At 39.2% G+C, this 22,801-nt stretch overlaps 1 protein-coding gene across 1 annotated transcript in view; it reads right to left on the reverse strand.

Moving 5' to 3' along the window:
- The window catches only part of GALNT13 (polypeptide N-acetylgalactosaminyltransferase 13), a 230,818-nt gene that overhangs the window by 48,290 nt on the left and 159,727 nt on the right, over positions 1-22,801 (reverse strand). Inside the window, exon 8 of the mRNA XM_070941942.1 lies at positions 12,612-12,792. Within this exon, the coding sequence (XP_070798043.1) occupies positions 12,612-12,792 (181 nt within the window). The remainder of the gene's footprint in view (positions 1-12,611; positions 12,793-22,801) is intronic.

A 22,801-nucleotide genomic window follows, 5' to 3' on the forward strand; every position in this document is an offset into this window, starting at 1 on the left:
CCACTGTGCCACCGCAGCTCATATATTGTGGATTTCATTGTAATTAGCAGAAATAAATTATCCTTGCCATTAGAAGCAAATTACAGTAAAAACACTGCTGTCTGGATTCAATTTCCCCCTCCTTTACCCTGGCAAAGATGCCCTTATAGTGTGTTTATAGCAAGAAATTCAAAGGAAGAAAAAATTCCAGAAGAAAACAATGGAAAAAAGCTTCCACCATATATATGACTGTCAAAAAACCCTCACCCGTGAAGTCAGCAAGCTAGTCTTAAAGGATATTTTTCACTGCATAAAAAGCTTCCTTGTACTGCATAAGCAGGTACTTGGAATTCTTTGAAATGCAAATAGATATTGTATGAACTGGCCTTTAAAATTTCTATGTTGCTTTCTCCTTAAAGTGCTCACTAGGAGGGTTTATAACACTTATAATCCATCCATTAATATTATATAGTACCTTATTTAAAAATGAGGACTTTGAACTTAACATGATCTCACATCAAGAAGGAAAAGCAGACAGAAAAATAAGATCCAGACAAAAACCCTGGACATATTTTCCAATGTGTTGACTTAAAGTTGTACAGCCATTTGAGAATAAGCCTAGAGTCCTCCTCCTACCTGATAAATGTGGATACATTTACAATTGTGTATTCTTATACACAATGAAATGAATATTAATTGCCCGTAAAGCACAATGCCCATTTATAAATAAATAAATTTATAATGTATGTTATTTATAACATACATTTGTAACCAACAGAAAAATTCAGTTTTGGTCATGTCCCTCTATCCAGAACAAATACACAAACACAAACCCCAGGAGGGGGATGGGGAAGAAGGAGGGGCAGCTTCTCTGCGAAAAGAAGAAAAAAAAGGACAGAAAACACCTTGATGGAGGGGAAAGAAAAAAGAGACAGAGGGAATTTTGCTTGAAGTGTTGCAAAAAAGGTTAAGTTCACCAGAGAAACAGACCTTTCTTTTATTGTTGTTTTGTTGTAAAGGGAGAAACTGTTTCCCTGGAGAACTTAACCTTTTTTGTAACACCTCAGCAGAGAACTCTGCAGTCTGTTGCATTTCTTTTCCCTTTTTTGATTTCAATAGCTTCAATTCTTAACACTGAATGTAAAATAAGCTGGTAATTTTGGAATGAGTGCGTGTAAAAACCTCTTATTCCCATCCCCTCAAGGAACAACTGTTTGTTCAGTGACTTTCAAACTCCCAACGGTGCTGAATGAGGGGGGACTTAAGAAAGGTCCTTGCTGTTGCAGTGTTCCTGTAGGTCACATGATTGTCATTCAGATGTTTGGCAACCGGCTGGCAATTATGGTGTTGTGGTGTCTGGCAGTCATGTGGTGTCTGGTTGGAAATGGCAATCAGCCATTTCCAACCTTCACTGCTGGCTTTCCACAAGCAAAGTCAATGGGGAAAACTTCAGGAGCTCACAAATGTGGGACATTTGTCAACTGTGCGAGATTCAGCTAACAATGGCAACTGGGACTGCCACAATTGCTACTGTTAAGTCAGCACAGTTGTGTCATTGTGTTTTATAACTACATCACTTAGCAACAGAGTTGCTGGTCCCAATTTACCATTGTTAAGTGAGGGACTACGTGGATATCCAGGCATATCCTATGATATCTCAAACTCCTTAAATAAATTTACATGACTGCCCTGATGAATGAAACTAAAATACAGAATCAACAATAAATAAAACTTCTAAAGGTTTGCAGATGGTTTGGAAAGGGTCTAGCCATCTCTGAGCTTTGCTCCCCGTTTTGCCAATAAAAGGTCAGTACAAGGCAGGAGTTAGTTTTCAGAGCACTTTGCCTGCATGAGCCACTGGTGAAGGTCAATTCTGGGAACTACTTTCAAAATTCATGCTGGGCTTTGTTTGCACTTCATCTCTGTATGTCTGAGAGTTAGGGTAGCCTTGACAGCACTCTCATTTTGCTTGCACAAGCCTGATTAGATTTTTTTAAAAAAATAAATAAATAAATAAAACCACTGAGTTGTCCCACGTCCCCCCTACCCAGGATCCTAATCCACTGTTTAAAATTACGTGCATCAATGTATCCTCACTCAATAAATAATTTTTTCCACCTCAAACCTTAACTATCACTCCTATGTGAATATACCTGTATCAGATATATTTGAGAATGCAGGTCACTTCTACAATTAGGAAACACAATATAGAATCTGTGACCTTCTATGTACAGATTGGGAGACAATGGCTATTATTGTCAGTGTTTTCCAAATGATGTGCACCCATCATAATCTCTTTCGGTGTCCTTACTGCTGAAACTTAAACAAAAACGGAAATTGAAATATATAATGGAACCAGAATAACTGTGGTTTATGAAATTCTCTTTTAAGAACTGGGAAACAATTCAAAATGTTTTCAGGGTTGTAAATACTACCACATTATGCCTAATTTCTTTCCAGTTAAAACTGTATCATCAAGTTCAATATCCCTTGCTAGATTTGTCCACTGTAAATTGATCCACTCTTCTTTTAAAGCCATCCAAGTTAGTCATTATCACAGGTTAATTATGTGTGAAGAACTGCTTCTTTTTGTCTTGTAAAATTCTTTCCAATAGAATTCAAGGCATGGCCCTTAATGATCTGAAACACAGAGAAAACCTCATCCTTTTTCACATTTTCTATGCCAGGCATGATTTTATATGTGTTCATCATGTCTCCTCTTGTTCATTTTTTCCCCCAAGCTAAGAAGTCTGGGATAGAGCAAGGGAACTGCAGATGAGAGAAAGAAATCAAATAAAAATCTTCCCCCCTCCCCACCAGCCTTCCTCCAACACCGGTATGATTGTTTGACAGCTCAGCCAATATTACTATTAAAAATTCCTGCCTGAATTTCAGTCAAGATTCAGAACTGTTTACCTTTTAAGCAAACTAATAATGAACAGATCTTAAATAACAGAATAACAGTTGGAAGGGACTTTGGAGGTCTTCTAATCTAACATCTTGCTCAAGCAGGAGACTCTGTACCAGGGGTGTCAAACTCAAGGGCCCACGGGGTGCTTAGATCTGGCCCGCGGGGCCACCCTGAAAACAATGAAAGACCGGCCTGTGGTGTGTCTGCCAGCGAAAATGGACCTCGGGAGGGCTGCTCCGTTTTCAACCCTCCCAAGCTCTGTTTTCACTGGCAGAGCACTTGGGCCAGCACAGGCACCCACGACATGAGTGACATCGAGCTGGCCATGCCCACCTGGCCCCCCCGAGGTCAAACACAACCCTGATGTGGCCCTCAATGAAATCAAGTTTGACACCCCTGCTCTATATCATTCCAGACAAATGGCTGTCCAGTCTCTTCTTGAAAACCTCTATCTTTTTCATCTTGGATCCTGCTCACATTTGGAAACATCTATATCACCTACATGATGTTTGTAATGTAGATGCTCAAGAGTAACTGCTGCCTACATGATCTTTAACATATACTCTAAACAGAAGCACTGGTTTGTGTACAGAAACTTGCATCACACAATTACAGTATAAAACCTTATCCATATCACACTACCTATTATATTTGAAACAGGGATGATGGTTTCAAAAGGAAGGCAATCTTCAAAAAGGTCTTCGTTAGAGCTTTTAAATAAAATCTGTAGATACAAGCTATAAGAACAATCATTGCTTTCAGACAGGCACTGAACTTCCCTAAGGAGTAGATTAGAAGTAATGAGGAAGAAAATATATCTAGACACATTTTCTAGAAAACAGAGTATAAAGGTAGAAAGATACAATTATCCTAAGCTCCTATTTCTTCCTGGAGTTCTATCTGCAATTTATATTCAGTTTTCATCATCCAGCCTAATAGTATTGTTTGAGTTGGAAAAGATTTGAAAAAAAGAAAAAGTAATAGAAACCAATTAAAGATGCATGTTCACCAAGAGTGTCCCTTTGAGTGTCTTATAAAGAGCCAGAAAGTTACATTTTCATATATGTATTTACTAGATTTATGAAAAGCAGCTGGCTTCAAAGTGTAAACAGCTACCAAAATAAAATTTTGAAAAACTGCAACTTATTTTTTTTCCAAATAAATAACTGATCAATTGCTGGCCAGGAAAAAAAAAAAAAGACTTAACAAAATATAGAGATAGTCACAGTGGTGAAATTCAATTTTTTTTATTACCGGTTCTGTAGGCATGGCTTGGTAGGCGTGACGTGGTGTGGCTTGGTGGGTGTGACAGGGGAAGGATACTGCAAAATCTCCATTCCCACCCCACTCCAGGGGAAGGATACTGCAAAATCTCCATTCCCACCCCACTCCAGGGGAAGGATACTGCAAAATCTCCATTCCCTCCCCACTCCAGGGGAAGGATACTGCAAAATCCCCATTCCCTTCTCACTCCAGGGGAAGGATACTGCAAAATCTCCATTCCCTCCCCACTCCTGGGAAGAATATTGCAAAATCTCCATTCCTACCTCACTCTGGGGCCAGCCAGAAGTGGCATTTGCCGGTTCTCCAAATTACTCAAAATTTCCGCTGCCGGTTCTCCAGAACCTGTCAGAATTTACTGGATTTCACCCTTGGATAATCAATCCAGGCATCATTTTCAATGTTTAAGAGGAAAAACTACAGAATTTTATCTTCTACTCTCTTGGGGTCACAGCTTCCATGCTCCATCCAGTTGTTTTACACTGACCATAGTTTGCCATGATGTGTAAGTAGGGAAACATTAGCTAGAATATAAACAGTGTGTGAAATCTTTTGAATCTGAGCCATTTGGAAGAAAAATCTAGTTTCAAGGTCAGAAAGCTTTCTTTCAAATTTAAAATTGTATTTTAATTTTGCCCAAAGATTCCTGATGCTATTTTAACCATTTTTCAAGTGTTCTAACTTGCAAATTTGGCTGCCTTGCGCTGTTTAGGATACTTCTGAATGGTTAAAATGGCCTTGGGACACCTTCTTTTGTATGGAATGCAGCATTTCAGTTCTAAGTGCCTTAAATTCAAAATGTTTTCTCATTTCCCAAATTTAGAAACTTAATGTTTGTAAGCTGCCCAGAGTCGCTCTAGATGAGATGGGTGGCACATAAATCAAATAAATTTAATTGCAAGCCATTTTACTGACAAAATTAAGCTGTAGAGGGCAGTGACATTCATCCTCCACTTACTTCCCTATACTGCTACAGTCATATATAATCGCTGTTGAGTAGCCACAGAGGATATGCAAGAGGAAAAGAGGAGACAATTACACAATAATAGTGTCTTCTAATATAGCTATATTGTATTTGGAGAGTACAAGCCCTATGTAATTTAATTAAAAAGTCAATCTCCCAAACTTTGATGAAGTTTACAGCATATACAAAGCTGTTCATTTCAATTACCATATTTTTTGGGCTATAAGACGCTCTGGGCTATAAGACACACCTAGCTTTTGGGGAGGAAAACAAGAAAAAAAAACCTGCCTCTGCCTCCCAGTAATTGCCTCCTTGCAGCAAACAACCTGGTCAGCTTCAACACAGCCTGATTTAGCATGAGCAACTGATTGGCGGTTGGATCGGCCTCCCGGAATACTGCCTATCAGCTGTTCCAGACTGCGGGAATCACCACTGCCAGTCACCACCCATCGCCGCTGCCACCTATTACCACCTCCACATGCCCCATTTTTGCCCTCCATGCGTCCTGTTTTCGGCCTCCTTGTGCCTCATTCTTGGCCTCCACACGCCCCATTTTCAACCCGTTCCAGGCGGCGAGGATTGCCACCACCTATCCCCGCCACCTGGAACGGGCCAAAAATGGGACGCGTGGAGGCCAAAAATGGGGCACGCGAAGGCGACGATAGGTGGCAGTGGTGATGGCAGTGGCGATCCCCGCAGCCTGGAACAGCTGATAGACGGTATTCCGAGAGGCCGATCCAACCACCAATCAACTGCTCGTGCTAAATCAGGCTGTGCTGAAGCTGACCAGGCTGTTTACTGGGAGGCAAGTTGCTGGGAGGCAGAGGCCAGTGGGTAGGGAATGGCAGGTGGGTGGGGCTTTGGCAACATTCGCTATATAAGTTGCACAGACATTTCCACCCCCCATGGGGGGGAGGAGTTTGTCTTATATACCAAAAAATACAGTACCTTATTTCAGATGCAAACATTACTATATTGTGTCTATTATTTTGATAAATGTTTATTAATTTGACACTTATCATAGGTATTTTTCATTGTTTATGCTTCGTTTAAGGGGCACCTACAATGTTTCCTCGACCTACGACCAGAATTGAGCCCAAAATTTCTGTTCCTAACCAAGACAATTGTTAAGTGAGTTTTGCCCCATTTTACAACCTTTCTTGTCACAGTTGTTAAGAGAATCACTGCAGTTCTTAAATTAGTAATACATTGTAAAGTCAATCTGGCTTCCCCATTGACTTTTCTTGTCAGAAGGTTGCAAAAGGTGATGACAGGACCCTGAGACACTGCAACCGTCATAAATACATGCCAGTGCCTGAATTTTGATCATGTGACTACTGGGATGCTGCAACGGTCACAAGTGTAGTCCTAAGTCACATTTTTCAGTGCCACTGTAACTTTGAACGATCCCTCAATGAATGGTCCTAAGTCTAGGACTACTTGTATTCAAAAATATAGAGCCGTGATGGTGAACCTATGGCATGCATGCCCAAACTGGCATGTAGAGCCATGTTGCCTGGCATGCATGGCGTCACCCGTTCCTCTTCTATGTTTCTGGAGTGCATGTGCGTGCGACGATCAGCTGGCCTTTTTGCATGCCACAGTGCCAGAAACTAGAAGAGCTGGTCTTCCATTTTCCTGCATCATTGTTGTGGGCGCATGCATGCCAGGAACCCAGAAGTTCAGTAGCTGAAACCGGAAGTTCATTTTCAGGTGCACGCATGCATCCTGGGCTGCTCCTCTTCCAGGTTGTGGCCCAAGTGCACGCACACTCCCTTTTTGGCACTCGGTGCCAAAAAGATTCACCATCACAGATATAGAGGATAGTAATTCAGTTGTTGGTTCTAAAATCATGCCTTTCTTCCCCAGATTTAGGTCTTTCAATGCCCCGCAATGATTTACTCAAGCATGTCTCTGAATGGGAGAGAATGTCACCAGAGACTTAATAGCTCTGAGCAAGATATATTAATATGTTAATAATTAATATTTTTAAAAAATAACTTTATCAAGAATTATGAATGAAAAGAATAAAAATAAATACCAAAAAACTACAGAGGAAAATAAAAAGTGTGAAAAAGGACAAAAAAGAAATAGAGGAAAAAGAGGAAAGAAAAAAGAAGAAACTTCCCCCTTCATCCCAGCAAGTACAGACAGCTTTAACAGCTTATCATCATCTCTAAATCTAATAATCTCTCTTCACCATGTAGCTCATCTCTCAAGTAAATGCACACACAAATAATCCAAATGCACACAAACACACTACATCGATTGCAGTATGGATCTTTGTTTCTGTTTGTAATACTAAATTTGAGAGCGCAATTCAGTGACTATTTTAGAGGATGGGCAATTTCCTCCAGTTTTCCATTTTCCTGTCATACTCTGATTATTTTCTGCATCAGTTTTTTTTTAAAAAAAACAACTCAAAAATAGAGATAATATATTTCTGCAATATATACAATTTGTATGAATGTTTTCCAAGAAATGAATTATTTGAAAGCTATTTCTCTCATATAATGTAGTTTGTGCTTCTTAAGCTATGTATATATAGGCACTTTTGTAAGTATTTTGGTGTTCCAAAGGAAAACTAAAAGTATTTTTGCACTAAATATCACATTCAATACTTGGATATGTAAACTGCAGTTCCAAATTAAAATTATATGGCATTAAAATTAATTATGTCCAAATTAAAATGTATACTGAATAAATCGCTCCCTACCTTTACAATTGATTTCTGCATACAATTCCACTGGCTTTGAGTGTTTTAATAAAAGACTTGTTTATACAGAGACAGAAAATTCTATTTTTAAGAACAGGGATAGAATTGACAGTGCAATTCTATATATTCATTTCAAAATAAACTCCAATGTATCCAATGAGTTATAACGTATGTTGAGCAAGCGCTAATATAATCAATTGCATTTTACTTGAGGGCAAGCCTACTTGATAAAATGGGATATAATTAATTGTAATAATTACCCTTCCTAAAAAAAAAGACCGTTCTCTCTACTAACCATAATTAAAAATGTAATCAAAGCAATTATAGTGACTATAAACCTTTGCATTATGCAACATTCAGAGTTATTAGCTGACACCACTTTTTTGACGTAAAATTAACAGTAAGTTGAAAGATCAATTTACTACAAAAACTGTGATTTTTTTTTTAAAAAAAAACCCCAAAAGTGAAGCAAAGGTTCAAAGAAACGGCCAATGAACAGGACTAAATAGATTAAGAATCAAGATCCAAAGAGTCTTTACATTTTGACACTGGATGCAGAAAAGACAGGTATTTATAAAACTATAAATTAATGGCCTAATGACTTACCTAATTTTAACTGTGTTCCAAATCTGTTACCTGAAAACACGTGAATACATGCTACCTAATGGTGTGACCATAACAGCAAACAGTAAATCAAGAGATAAATGGGAAAAATAACCCAAACATTACAAAAGTCAAAGCATCAGGCCTCAGATGAGAAATGCCCAAAGTCTGATGTAAACATTTCCAAATCTTCCCAATGCATCCATGTCAGAAAATTTAATTGAATCCACCATCTTCTGGAAAGGCATTTTTGCCTCATTACAATGTTTTAGTCAGTTCTTTAGTCAGTTTACAGAATCTTCATGTGTTTACAGAATCTTCATGTGACATTGACCATTATATCATGAACTGTCACCAGCAATATGCATCATGAAGCACCCAACATATTCTATTTGGTACCAACTCTCCCTTGTTATGTAAGTACTAAAGATGTTGGTACTACAAAACCAGATTTCAGGAAAACATCATTATTTTATTCTTGATCAAAAATACAAGTTCTCAATTCTGTTGTCTCTGATCAAGAAAAGAAAAACGCCATTTAAGTATGAAACTGGACTCCTATTAATTGTTTAACACCACACAAAGCTCAATGACAGTGTTAGAAGACCGCATCCTAAGTGAGTTTATGGTGGTGCATCGAAATTACACACTGTAATTCTTTCACAAACTAGTTATTAAAGCATTTGTTGAGCTAATTATTCACAGCGGAAGAAACGTTTGACAGAGTTGGAGAGTTGTGGAGAGTTAAGGGCATCAATGGAAATAAGGCAAAGTGGGCAACACTATCCACACCCAAGGGTGGAGCCAGGATATTCCTTCTGTTTATTGATTCGGGATCTGGTTGCTACCCCCCCCCCCACCCTCTTGGTTAAGCTAATATTACAGCTTTCGGTCACTTCCTATTTCAAAATGGCAGGAAACCACAGCACAGGTCAACAACAATCTTAGCACTGATTTCAGCACTGCAATTATAGCAACTCTGGGGAATGGTTATTGAAAAGGCAGTGGGGCTGTCTTCAGTTCACCATTTCTTCCCTGAAAAAAATAATTTATTGTATTTTTAAATAAAGGTGATAAGTTACTAGAACTTATACTTGTGATGAAGGGGAAAGTTATTTCTTTATATATTTCTTTTCTTATTTTTTCTTTCTTTTCTGTTTTCTATTTCATTTTTGTACCTTCTTTTTTATTGTTGAATTAGTTTTCTTCTCATTATAGTTGTACTTTTTAATAAAATCACTATTATTATTTTTTTAAAAGAAAAGAAGGCAATGTATCACTATAGAGCAGTGGTCCCCAACCTTTTTATCGCCGCGGACCAATCAGCCTTTGATAATTTTACCGTGGCCCACTGAGCGCGCGCAGGGGTGGGGGCTTTGGGCCACACGTGCGTACCTGCGCGGGGCTCTCTTCCCTGGAGCCTTTGCGCACGGCCCAGGAGCTTTTGCGCACGGCCCAGGAGCTTTTGCGCACGGCCCAGGAGCCTTTGCGCTGCAGCGTTCATGTCCCCCGGCCGCTGCGCGGCCTGGTGCCAGGTACTCCACGGCCCGGCACCGGTCCGCGGACCGGGGGTTGGGGACCACTGCTATAGAGGACCCTAAAAGAGGCAAATTATCCAAATTCCATGCAACCAGAGTTCAAGACTCGTAAAGAGAAGGAACCACTCACATGGATAACTTTCATCAGCACCTGGATGAAGCACATCTTTCTTCATCCTGCATGCTCCCTCACTGCACCCTCACTGACATATGACATCATCAACCATGGTATCCTGCTACAACAGGTAAGAATAGGATCAACTATTTTACAGTGATTCCAATCATGCCTGACTGGGCAAGTGGACAATTCCAGTTACTAATCATAGGGTATGAGTGGTCAAGTCTTTGGTTGCTCCATTTTTTGAGTTTCCATTGGGCTTGGCCCTATAGAATTTACCATTCTATAAAAACACTGGGAGAGGTTGGTCCAGTATGAGGGATTATTAGTGTCTTTATGACACTCAAGTGCGTATCGCAATTTTGGCTTGAACTGGAGATACTGCAAAGAATCTTCAATTTAACTTGGCGAGAGCTCTCTCTACAGGTGAGGAACAATAAAAGTAACTGCTCAGAAGAAATGGTACGTGTCTTTCTTGGTTCTTGGGTCCCGATAGCAATCTTGACAAACTCAAGCACCTATTAGCATCATTATAGATATACTCTGAGAATTGCAAAGGAGAATGTTTTTCAACTCTTTTTCTCCTGACCAAATTATCTAAATTTTACTGCCTCTTTGTCCTCTGGAATGTGGCCTCTCTATCCTGGGAATCCAGACTATGTTTTGCTACAGTTTAAGAAACAGGGAGTTGGATCTAAATGTCCAGATCTTGCCTCTCAACCACTTGATTCACTAGCTGATTGCAAAACCTCCCATTTCACAAACTTCTTGCAAGGAACAGCTGCCTGGAGGCCAAATAGGTTCATTCTCCTTCAATGTGGAGAATTCTTCAGGCTGCAAGGGTCTTGCCCGAGCCTCAGGTAATTGTGGTGCCGATTCCCATTGCAAGGGAGCCACTCAAGCCACCATTTCCCCACCGAAAGCAAAACAACCCCAAGTGGAAAAAAAAATCTCAAGATGTAGAGGGGCAGTATCATTTTAAATGTGTTTCCATTTTCCACTCATATTGTAAAGATTCAAAGGGGCCATCCTAATTTATTACAATAGATTTCTTTGATATACACGCCTTAGGTTTATGTGCTGGATTAAAATTAAAAAAAAAATTATTCTTGCAAAAAATAAAGTACTAAAAGATTTTTTTTTTAAAGGACAAATTCTAACCTTTAAGATGACTTTATCCTTTAGAACACGGGTGTCAAACTTGCGGCGTTCTGTTGCCATCATGTGACGTATTGTGACCCTTCATGGAGCTGGGGTGGACGTGGCCTGCGCGTGACACATCCGGCTCACGGGCCGCCAGTTTGACACCCCTGCTTTAGAAGGTTACTAAATCCATAATTTTTTTAAAAACGACCCTGATAAGCAACTTATAGAGCAGAACTGGATAGAAATGCCCCCATTTCTATGTCTGTTTCCCTATTGCTTAAGGCTATTTGAAGAAAAGGCTTTTATTTTTGGATTATTATTATTACTGCAACTATAAAACCAGAGCATCATAATTTTATCACATTCTGTGGAAGGGGTCTTTGGAATAAAAAGGTAGCTTTTGCACACTCCATGATCACTTCTTTATTACAACTGATCCCTAGATACACCTGCATAGGAGGACAACCTTCACTGTTTACAGGGCATTCCTATATGTGTTTTCTCAGAGCTAAATGTCAGTGTATTCGAGGGTGTTTATTGAGATATGCATGCATATAATTGCTGCCTAAAAGGATGCAATAGAATCCAAATCAAGTGTGTCAGTATTGGAAACAAATGATTTAACCTGCTGAAGTTCTTGATAAATTGTTTCCATCACCAGTGGGACACCTGTGCTTGCTGGGGCTGGTGGGAGCTGATGTTAGTAACATATGGAAGATCACAAATCTCTCATTTCTGCCTTACAATCATGAACCATTTCATTTGAAGAAAGAGATTTTTTCCTTTTTATAATAAGCCATCTTTCCCATAGTGCTCCTTCTCTGCGGTTTTATTTGAAACTTGACCAAATAAGCCCTAAACATTATGTACTTGGAAAATATATGAATATATATGAAACCCAATCGCAGAGGCCAAGAGAGAACAGGAAGAACTATGTACTTTCCATCAACTCCCCTACTCTTAAATTTTAAGCCCTGCTGTTTGCCTTTCTTCTTTTCATTTCATTTTTTTAAAACTCAGAGTTAAATATGTATTTTGGATATTATGAAGTATGCTGATCAGCATGGCACTTTTTTTTTCAGTTTTTCCTTATTATAAATTAAATGTTATGGCAATACTATAGAAGACATCGTACCACTTAAATGAATTCCATCATAATCATTTGGATTGATTATAACTGACAAAGCAATAAAAATTGAATCACAGTACCAATAATGCTGCATGGGATACATACACATACATACATCCCTACATATATACATCCCTACATATATATGCATATGTATTGTATGTGGATTTGTGTGTGGGTGTGCTTGTGTACCTTTTTACAAAACTATAATGAAATATTTTCTTACCTGGAGATATTATGTAGAAAAAATCTTTAAATTCATCCATCCACACTTCTGCAAGTCTTCTATTATTTTTGTTAATTACATGACCAGTGCCACCAGGAAATGTATAAGGAGTAGCTTTTCGAAAAACATGACCAACATGTGAACATGTTACAATCTCCAGGGAGCCTCCACACTGCCATATCTGAAATTTCAAAAGTGTATCAAAATCAGCTTCATTTTCAAGCATCTAATTAAATCTTAGCTGCTGCATTAAACTGGAAGGGCCACAACTGCAGCAATTAGTAAACTAATGTTAGCAATTAGCAAAGCTATCCAAAGCTATCCATCTGAGTCAGATATTCTGCAATGCACAGACGTTCAACGCATCTCTTTTTGATTCATAACCATAACTGTATCTTTTGCAAGCTGTTCAAAATAAAAGCATGCAGAGTCACACAGGGATAACTTTTGAAGCAGCTTCCCTAATCTTGCAAAAGATGCTGCTGCTTTAATGTCTCAAAAAAATAAATAAATCCATTTTTGGAACACTGAGGTGCACCAGCTACATAGTTGTCCACAGGGACCAACGGGGACATCCATCATGTTATCCATATAATCATCAAAGGAGGAACAACAGAAAATGGTATTAAGATTGCTCTACGGATGTGAAAATTGGACTCTGAAGAAGCATGATAGGAAGAGTATTGATATTTTAGAACCTTGTTGTTGGAGAGAATGCCTAAGAATACCACTGATGAACTGATGGATCATTGAACAAATTAATCCAAAGTTCTCAATCGAAGCACAAATGACCAGGCTCAAATTATCCTACTTCAGACACATTATGTGAAGGCCCAACTCTCTGGAGAAAGCTCTAATGTTAGGAAAAGGAAGAGAAGGACCAGCAACATTCAATCAACCAATGGAACAGCTTGGCTTTGGAAGTTGTGGGAGCTTCATCACTGGAGGCTTTAAAGAAGAGATTGGACTGCCATTTGTCAGAAATGGTGTAGGGCAGGGGTGTCCAAACTTTTTGCAAGGAGGACCAGATTTGGTGAGGTGAAAATGTGTGGGGGCTGACCATTCAGCCTGACATTCTTTGAACCATTAACATTAAATGCAAATGAACTATTTTATGAAAGACTAAACAAATAACTTAACTGCACTAATGTGAAGGGTGATACTGAGATCTCGAATGCATTATATAGGCCAGGTCTGGCTCAAAAACAATGGTTTTGATGCGCAAGATGTCACGCAGGTGAAAGTCACTTAGTCTCGTCCTCACGCCATTCTTGTTAATATTCATAACCGAGAATGTCTTCTTGCACAAGTATGTCAAACCGAACAAGCTTAGCATTTTCTTAGCAAATGTTTGAATCTCTTGGAACCTGTCTTTATCTAGCTGCAGGGGTGAAATGCTCCTGGTTCCGACCGGATCACCCGATCTGGTAGCGATGGCAGCGGGTTGTTCGGAAAACCAGTAGCAAAAATCCCTGCCCCCCCCCCATGCCCAGCTGAGCCACGCGATCATCAGAGGCTTTTGTTTTTATTTTTAAAAGCATTTTTTCTACAACCTCTTCAGCCAAAAAAATGCTTTTAAAAGTAAAAAAAAAAAAGCCTCTGATGATCGCGCGGCTCAGCTGGGATCATCAGAGGCTTTTAAAATCATTTTTTCTACAACCTCTTCAGCCAAAGAGGTTGTAGAAAAAATGTTTTTAAAAGAAAAAAAGGCCTCTGACAATCAGGCAACTCAGCTGGGATAGTCAGAGGCTTTTAAAAGCATTTCGGCCAAAAAGGTTGTAGAAAAAATGGTTTTAAAAATAATAAAAAAAAAATGTTGGCCATGCCCACCCAGTCACATTACCCCACCACCACCAAGCCACGCCCACAGGACCGGTAGTAACAAATTTTACATTTCACCACTGTCCAGCTGGCAGTAAAAGTTGACAAGAGGGAGCTGTTGGTGCTGACTGCGACACTCGGAGTCACACTGCAGCTCAATGAGGTCCAGCTGCAGGTGGTCTGGAGCGTCATCTGGGTCCATAGAGAAAGGAGAGGAAAAAAGCGTGATCTCCTTTTCAATAGCTGCAAAATCCCGAAAGCGCTGTTGAAACTCCTCAGCCAGAGATGAGATGTCTGCTTCGGACCTCCTTATTTGCGCACTCATATTGTTCTGTGGAAAACTGGTCATTATTTCCTGCAGCGATGGGAAATGTGTGGTATTGGGCTGCGTTTGTATCAGGTGCCTTTGGAAAAGTAGCAGCTTGGTCCCAAAGACTTTGATATGTGAATACAGTTGACTTACCACTGCATTTTGGCCCTGAAGGCTCGTGTTCAGCATGTTCAGATGTTGTGTTATATCAACTAAAAATCCAAAATCAGCCAGCCGAACAGGATCAGATAGCTCAGGCATCGGTTGTCCCTTTTTTGCCAAAAATTGTCCGATTTCCTCCCTAAGAGAGTAGAAGCGCTGCAGTGCAGACCCCCGACTGAACCATCTTATGGTTAGATGGTTGTGATACACAACATCTTAGATGTTGTGATACACAACATCTCCATTTTCAGCCTGGATGTCGAGTAGAAACTGGTAGTGGCACAGGGCTTTGGAGCGAATATAATTAATAGCCTTCATCACCAGTTTCATAACATGAACGTATTTCAGATGTTTGGCACAGAGAACTTGTTGGTGAATAATACAGCGGAGTTTTATAGCTTTGCCTCCTTCTTCGCTGACTTTGTTACAGATTAGTTGATAATCTACTTCGTGCACCAGCCATGGCAGTTGCGCCATCCATAATAATCCCAGTGACTTTATTCCACAGTAGTTTCATGTCATCTACAGCGGAACAAACCGAAACAAATAAATTCCTCTTTTTTGGTCCTTAAGCCTCTGGAGGTCAAGTAGCTCTTCACTCACGTTCATGTCATTGTCCATTCCTCTCAAAAAAAATCAATAACTGAGCGGTGTCAGATGCATCCGTGCTTTCGTCGCAGGCTAACAAAAAAAAGTCACACTCCACTCCTTTTGCCTCTAACTGTCTCTTAATATCAGATGAAACGTCTTCAATTCTCTGTACCACAGTGTTACGAGCCAAGCAAACATTGGCAAACTCTTGCTTCTTCTCAGGACAAATTTTCTCCACCATTTTTATCACACAGTCTTTAATAAATTCACCCTCAGTAAAAAGGTTTGCAGTGCTTGGCAATCAGCGTTGCCACCTCGTAGCTCGCTATTGTGGCATCTTCATTTGACTCACGGGCTCTTGTGAAAAAGCGCTGCTGTGGCATTAAAGCAGCTTCCAGTTCCTTCAATTTTTCACCGTGTTCATTCCCAGTTAGCTTGTTGTAGTTAGCATGTTTCGTCTGGTAGTGCCTCTTGATATTGAATTCCTTGAAAACAGCCAGAGTCTCTTGGCAAATTAGGGAGACAGTTTTTTTTCATATTTCAGTGAAAAAATACTCCAATTTCCACTTGTCCTGGAAACGGCGGCCCTCACTCTCAACTTTCTTTTTTTTTGTTACAGTCGCCATTTTAGAAATGGGCACACAAGCTCACAAGGGTCACGCAGCGAGAGTGCTGACTCAGGTCTACTGACATCTTCTGGTGAAAAATATGGCTGAGATGCTCTGCAGAGCAGGGTGGCTGTGGAGCAGGAGGCAGCAGGGGACAGCTGCAGGAACTGCTGCGCGGTGAAGGGAAAAACACTGGCTGGCGGGGATGAGTGACAGGCTGAGCCAATGGAGAGAAGAGGCTGCGGGCCACTTGAAATTTGAATATGGGCCACAATTGGCTCCCAGGCCGGACTTTGGACATGCCTGATGTAGGGTCTCCTGCTTGGACAGGGTGTGTGTGTTGGACTAGATGACCTACAAGCAGTGGTGAAATCCAAATTTTTTTACTACCGGATCTGTGGGCGTGGCTTGGTGGGTGTGGCAGGGGAAGGATACTGCAAAATTTCCATTCCTACTCCACTCCAGGGGAAAGATACTGCAAAATCTCCATTCCCACCCCACTCCAAGGGAAGGATATTGCAAAATCTCCATTCCCACTCCACTCCAGGGGAAGGATACTGCAAAATCTCTATTCCCACCCCACTCTGGGGCCAACCAGAGGTGGCATTTGCTGGTTCTCTGAACTACTCAAAATTTCCGCTACTGGTTCTCTAGAACATGTCAGAACCTGCTAGATTTCACCCCTGCCTACAAGGTGCCTTCCAACTCTGTTAATCTGTTAAGGTAGATGGACTCAGTTACAGTAGCTATGGGTACACTGCTGGAAGGCTTAAAGATTCAGGTTGGGAACATCCTTCAGAAAACCTATGTGGTTCCTAAGAATCAGTGATAACTTGATGACAGAATAATAATAATAATAAAAAGTAACAATCTTGAAACCTTCCCCTTCCCTCCTCCTTATACCCTGTCTGAGTTTCTTCCCAATATTCTTTGTTTACCAAGTTCAAAGCTTGTTTATATGTATGTTGTTGAAACTGTGTCTGCAGTTTCTCCAAGGTTATCTCTGTGCCTCTCCACAAAATGATGCAGTTCATATTTCCAGTGCTGAATCTCTAAAAGTTCATCAGTAATTTAATGCATTAAAAGAGAACAGGAAAGATTTCTACTTATTTACATAGCATGTCATTAGCCATTAGACAACTCTGCTCTCATCTTCCCTGCCCATTCCTTCTGCAGGAAGGTACACAAGAATTATCACTGAAGTCCTCCTCCCTGACCACTGCCACCAATAGCCTGGGTGTGTGTGTGTGTGACAACAGAGAAGGAAGACTGCCAGAATCCCATTCAGCTAGACTTTCCCTCCCTCTCTCCCTCCCTCCCCAGCCATGGCCAACAAACACTTTCTGGGAAGGAGCTACAAATTCGTTTCACCAACATTTTTCTTGCATTTTTATTTACAATTCTTTCCATTCATTACCCTCTGTTTTGGGATGGTTGTTATGCAGCATTTGAATAACCGCAATGAACAAATAGGCCTTTAATAGTGATCTGATTTTGCCTCAGGCAACTTCATCTTAATAAATACATTGTCACATTTACATCCCATTAATACCAGAAAATCATAAAATTAAACGCCACTGCAGAAAATACTGGTCTTATACTTGACTCATAAAAAATATGTTATCTGATCAAATGTTATGGAGATTTTTTTAAAAAAATTGTAGAAGGCGTAAGCGAATGGTTTGGGCCATTGTATAATGGTATTTTTGCAATCAAAACAGAACTGGATGGCTTTGCTTGGAATATAATAAGAAACTTTCGCTTCCCCCTGCTCCGTTTTCCCCTTGTTATCAATTATCAAAAATACATCTCATCCAATCTTCCCCCACACAATTTATTAGGCAATGATGAAGTTGCCTATTTCTTTCTGGATGATGGCATAAACCTTTACTTCCATCACTAACATGTCCCAGCTTCTTTCATCCGATATCAAGAGATTTTGGCTTGGTCCAATGATGTTCAATTTCAAAACAACCCAGTGCCAATTAAAATGAATGAAGCTGGCTTAGAGTAGCTAAAGAAAATGATACCTATAAACTTCAGAAATAGGTAAGGTGAATATCAGTGATGGAGGTTGATGGATGTGGCACTCAAGAAAAGAAGGATGGTACAAGGCAGCTAGTGGATATTCTTCATATTAAGCAATTGATTCAGAAGCAGGGAAGGTGCTTTCAAAGGGATGTCGGCTAATAGTCCTCTCTATAGCTGTGTGATTCCCCTGGAGAATTATATTTGAAATAAGGAGACACTCCAGCTCAAAGCAGCTTGTTGCACCATTAGCATCTCCTTCAAACACACCTTTTCCTATAATTGCACTCCTCCTGTAAGGGCTGAAGGAAAAAAAAAACATTCCTTTTTTAAGAAAGTGACAACAAAACAGACATACATGCCCTCCTTTTCTGCTTCAGATCCAAAGTGTGTCATATATCTAATGATAACAATATATAAGAAGGCATGAATAAATTCAACCAAAAAGGTGATTTCAAAATACAAGTTTTATAGCTGAATTGGGTCAAAACTGGGAGGCAGACAATTTTGGCCATGTTGATATCATACAAAAGGGCAAGATGGCCAATTCAACTGTACTTATATTTGTACTGAAGGGCAGCATATGGTTAAGGATCTATTTTAAGCAAAACGTTTATCTGTTAAAGCATTTGACATTCCAATGGAAGACTGCTACAGTGTTAAGAAAAGAGTTGAACATCAAAAGATGATTGGTATTAATGGAAATGTTGCTATAGCAACTGATTGCAGACTTTACTTAATTAGAGTGAAAGCAATTAAACAAAAGTTAATTAGTATACCAAGAGAAATAGTTGGGTTTGGCCATAATAGTATCAAAACACATTTCCTATTTCACAGATAAAGTACAAGCAACCATGTCAACAGGGAAAGTGAACATGATTAGTTTTTGGGGTACCAGAGGAAATTGGGGTGTGTGGGTAAGTTTTTGGGGTGGGTAAGTTTTTGATCATAGTCTCTCCTATCAGAAGGGCTATATGTAATTCTAAAGTTGTAATAAAAAATCACTGGATATTATCATGAATAAACTAGTGGTACTCATATATTCTTATGATTAAAGAATAAATGTTGGGAAATGGCTAGCACAGCTAATTACCAACAAAATTTTGAGCTGATTGCACTTTTGATATATATATATATATATATATATATATATATATATATATATATATATATATATATATATATATATATATATATATATATATATATCACCTACAATGACATCATTGCAAGCCCTACTTCAGTTCTCTCTCCTGAATATTAAGGAAGAGAGAATTTTCAGCAGATTAGTTTCAACATGGAAGTTCATCAGAATATGCCTAGTAACTTACACTCTGAGTTACTGGAGATTTATTTGGGACAATTGATTTATTGCATTCTTGGGTTCTCTGCTGTATTATGCTTGGCTTGGTTTACAGGGTTGCTTCTTAAATTATTTTATCTTACTTATATTTCATTTGCCAGGCAAAGCTGTGCTTTGTTATTTTGTCTGATGCCTTATATTTTCCTGTGATTGCTTTGACATTTTCATGACTTGTCTGGAAGAATAAGAAATGTTGGGAGGCGATGCTGGTTTGCAGGCTACTGCTTGAAAAGCTACAGCATAATAGCAATATTTCTATATAACAGCAATGATTTTGTTATAATTTATCTGTTAATCAAATTTATGTGACTGCCTATCTAGGAAAAAAAAACCCCATAAAATAAAATAAAAACAAAGAATTCCTTTAAAGCAAATAATCAACTAAAACTACATTGGGGCTCAATATAACCACAAAACCAGTGATCTCACACATTCATGCCAGAGAACCTCTGCTAACATCCCAACCTCAAGGCCTGGGGGGGGGGGGAATTCATGGCCTTGTGAAAGACCAATAGAGTGCAGGCTGCCTGTATTACAGGTAGTCCTCAATCATGAGTTTAGTGACCATTTGAACTTACAACGGCACTGAAAAAAGTGACTTATGACTTTTGAACACATGACCATTGCAGCATCCCCGTGATCACGTGATCAAAATTCAGGCGCTTGGCAATTGGTTCCTATTTATGACAGTTGCAGTGTCCCAAGGTCATGTGATCAGCTTTTGTGACCTTCTGACAAGCAAAGTCAATGGGGAAGCCAGATTCACTTAACAATTGTGTTACTAACTTAACAATTACAGTGATTCACTTAACAACTGTGTCAAGAAAGATCATAAAATGGGACAAAATTCATAACAAAAGTGTCTTGCTTAGCAACAGAAATTCTGGGCTTAATTGTGGTCGTAAGTTGAGGACTACCTGTATTGTTGTTATAATTGACAACCTTTTTCTGATTGGTGAGCCTAATTTTCTATAGGTTTAGAACATGCATTTCAAGTAGGGGTACCTGATCACTGCCCTGATACAAAGTAATCCCTGGTGGTGGGGATGTCAATCATTTTAGCCATTTTCAGGATTAGAATAAGGCTGTCTACTAAGTGCAGTTTGTCACTGTTAAAATTAGCTTGGCTGGAAACTGAAAAAATAGAAGGAATACAGTAGTCCTCAATTTACGACTACAATTGAGCCCAAAATTTATGTTGCTAAGTGAGAAATTTGTTAAATGAGTTTCATCCCATTTTATAACCTTTCTTGACATTGTTGTTAAGTGAATCTCTGCACTTGTTAAGTTAGTAACATGGTTGTTAAGTGAATCTGTCTTCCCCATTGACTTTGCTTGTCAGAAGAGTGAAAGGTGTAAAAGGTGATCACATGATTCTGGGACATTGCAACTGTCATAAATGTGTCAGTTGTCAAGCATCCGAATGTACCGTAAATCATGTAACCATGGGGATGCTGCAACAGTCATAAATGTGAAAAATAATCATAAGTCACTTTTTCAGTCCCATTGTAACTTCTAATCGTCACTAAACAAATTGTTGTAAGTTGAGGACTATTTGTCCTAGAATATTGGCCAAGAATGCTGTCTTGGATATGAACTGCCCAGGACAGTCTATGGACACTGAGTTATGCAAAATTTGTGCCATATCCGTAATTTCATGCTCATACCTCTGACAACTCAGTGTCCTTCAGGCTCAACATGAACCTCCCTTGAAGTAAAAATGTTGCATCTCAGAATTTAATTATTGATTGTGAAGAAGATAAACAATCATTAGCATGATGTTGTTTCTTTTGGTTTGGGAAAGGAAGTATGGTTGCACTATGAAAATACCGTACTATATGAGACCATTATATAATACAACAGTTACAGCACATAATCATCAAGCAATAAGGAATTATTCCTTTTTCATCCCAGCTGTTGTTTTTTTTTTTTTTTAATAATTCTCACATTTATTCATAGTAATTATATATCTTCTCTCACAGCAGTGGTCCTAATTTCATAAGCACATCAGAAAAACATTTTCCAGAATGATTTATAATGCAATATTATTTAAGATTTTCCCTGTGCTTTTTTCTTACAAAATGATAGTCTTCAAAAGTAGACGACCTTCCAAAATATGAAAATATATTAAAATGCCGAACGCTGAAGCAGAAACAAGGAAAAACAAAATTCCAAAGCCACCGTACATTTTAAGCGACACCAAAGCCAAATGGTTAGTAAAATACATTTGCAACGTTTCTATTCCAGCTCCCTCAAGGCTTTATACTTCCACCTCTGATGCAAAGTCAATCAATCGGTATTACATGGATTCATGATGATGGTGACATGCTGTTCATGACTCTGTACAAGAGATAGCTCAATGTCAACTAGTAGAAGAAAAAGCTGGTTGTTGTTTTTTTCTGGAAGGCCAGCTCGTAAATTCATCCCAAAATATTTCCACATTTACAGAAATGGCTATAAAAGCATTAGTTCATGTCTCAGCTAAATATCCATGTATTCTTTCATGCTCAAATGTGCTTTAATCCTGGGTGGTGGTTGTTGTTTTTTTAAAAAAAAAACCAGTTGGATTTCCAAACAGACTTAATAGTCCACTACAGGTAGTCCTTGACTTACAATGGTTCACTTAGTGACCGCTCAAAGTTACAATGGCACTGAAAAATGTGACTTATGACCATTTTTCACACTTACGACCATTGCTGCATCCCCATGGTCATGTGATTTATATTTGGATGCTTGACATCTGGCTCATATTTATGACAGTTGTAGTGATCCCTTTTTGCAACCTTCTGACAAGCAAAGTCAATGGCGAAGTTATATTCACTTACCAACTGTGTCATTAATTTAACAACTGCATTTCCCTTAACAACAGTGGCAAGAAAAGTCGTAAAGTGGGGCAAAACTCACTTAACAAATATCTCACTTAGCAACATATATTTGGGCTCCACTGTGGTTATTAAGTCGAGGACTACTTGAACTCTCAAAATAAAATAAACGTAACCATTTCTGCCTTGGGTTTAATGTTTTTTAAGTTTTTTTAAAAAACCACTTCATGGCTGTAGTAAAAGACCTGCATTATATGCTGCAATTCAGTAGTGAAATTCAACTTTTTTTACTACTGGTTCTGTGGTCGTGGCTTGGTGGGCGTGGTGTGGCTTGGTGGGCATGGCTTGGTAGGTGTGGCAGAGGAAGGATACTGCAAAATCTCCATTCCCTCCCCACTCCTGGGGGAAGGATACTGCAAAATCTCCATTCCCACCCCACTCTGGGGCCAGCCAGAGGTGGTATTTGCCGGTTCTCTGAACTACTC

This window comes from Pituophis catenifer, unplaced genomic scaffold, assembly GCF_029215685.1.
Source record: "Pituophis catenifer annectens isolate HBS135680 unplaced genomic scaffold, rPitCat1.0.hap2 SCAF_1, whole genome shotgun sequence".
NCBI classification, from domain to species: domain Eukaryota; kingdom Metazoa; phylum Chordata; class Lepidosauria; order Squamata; family Colubridae; genus Pituophis; species Pituophis catenifer.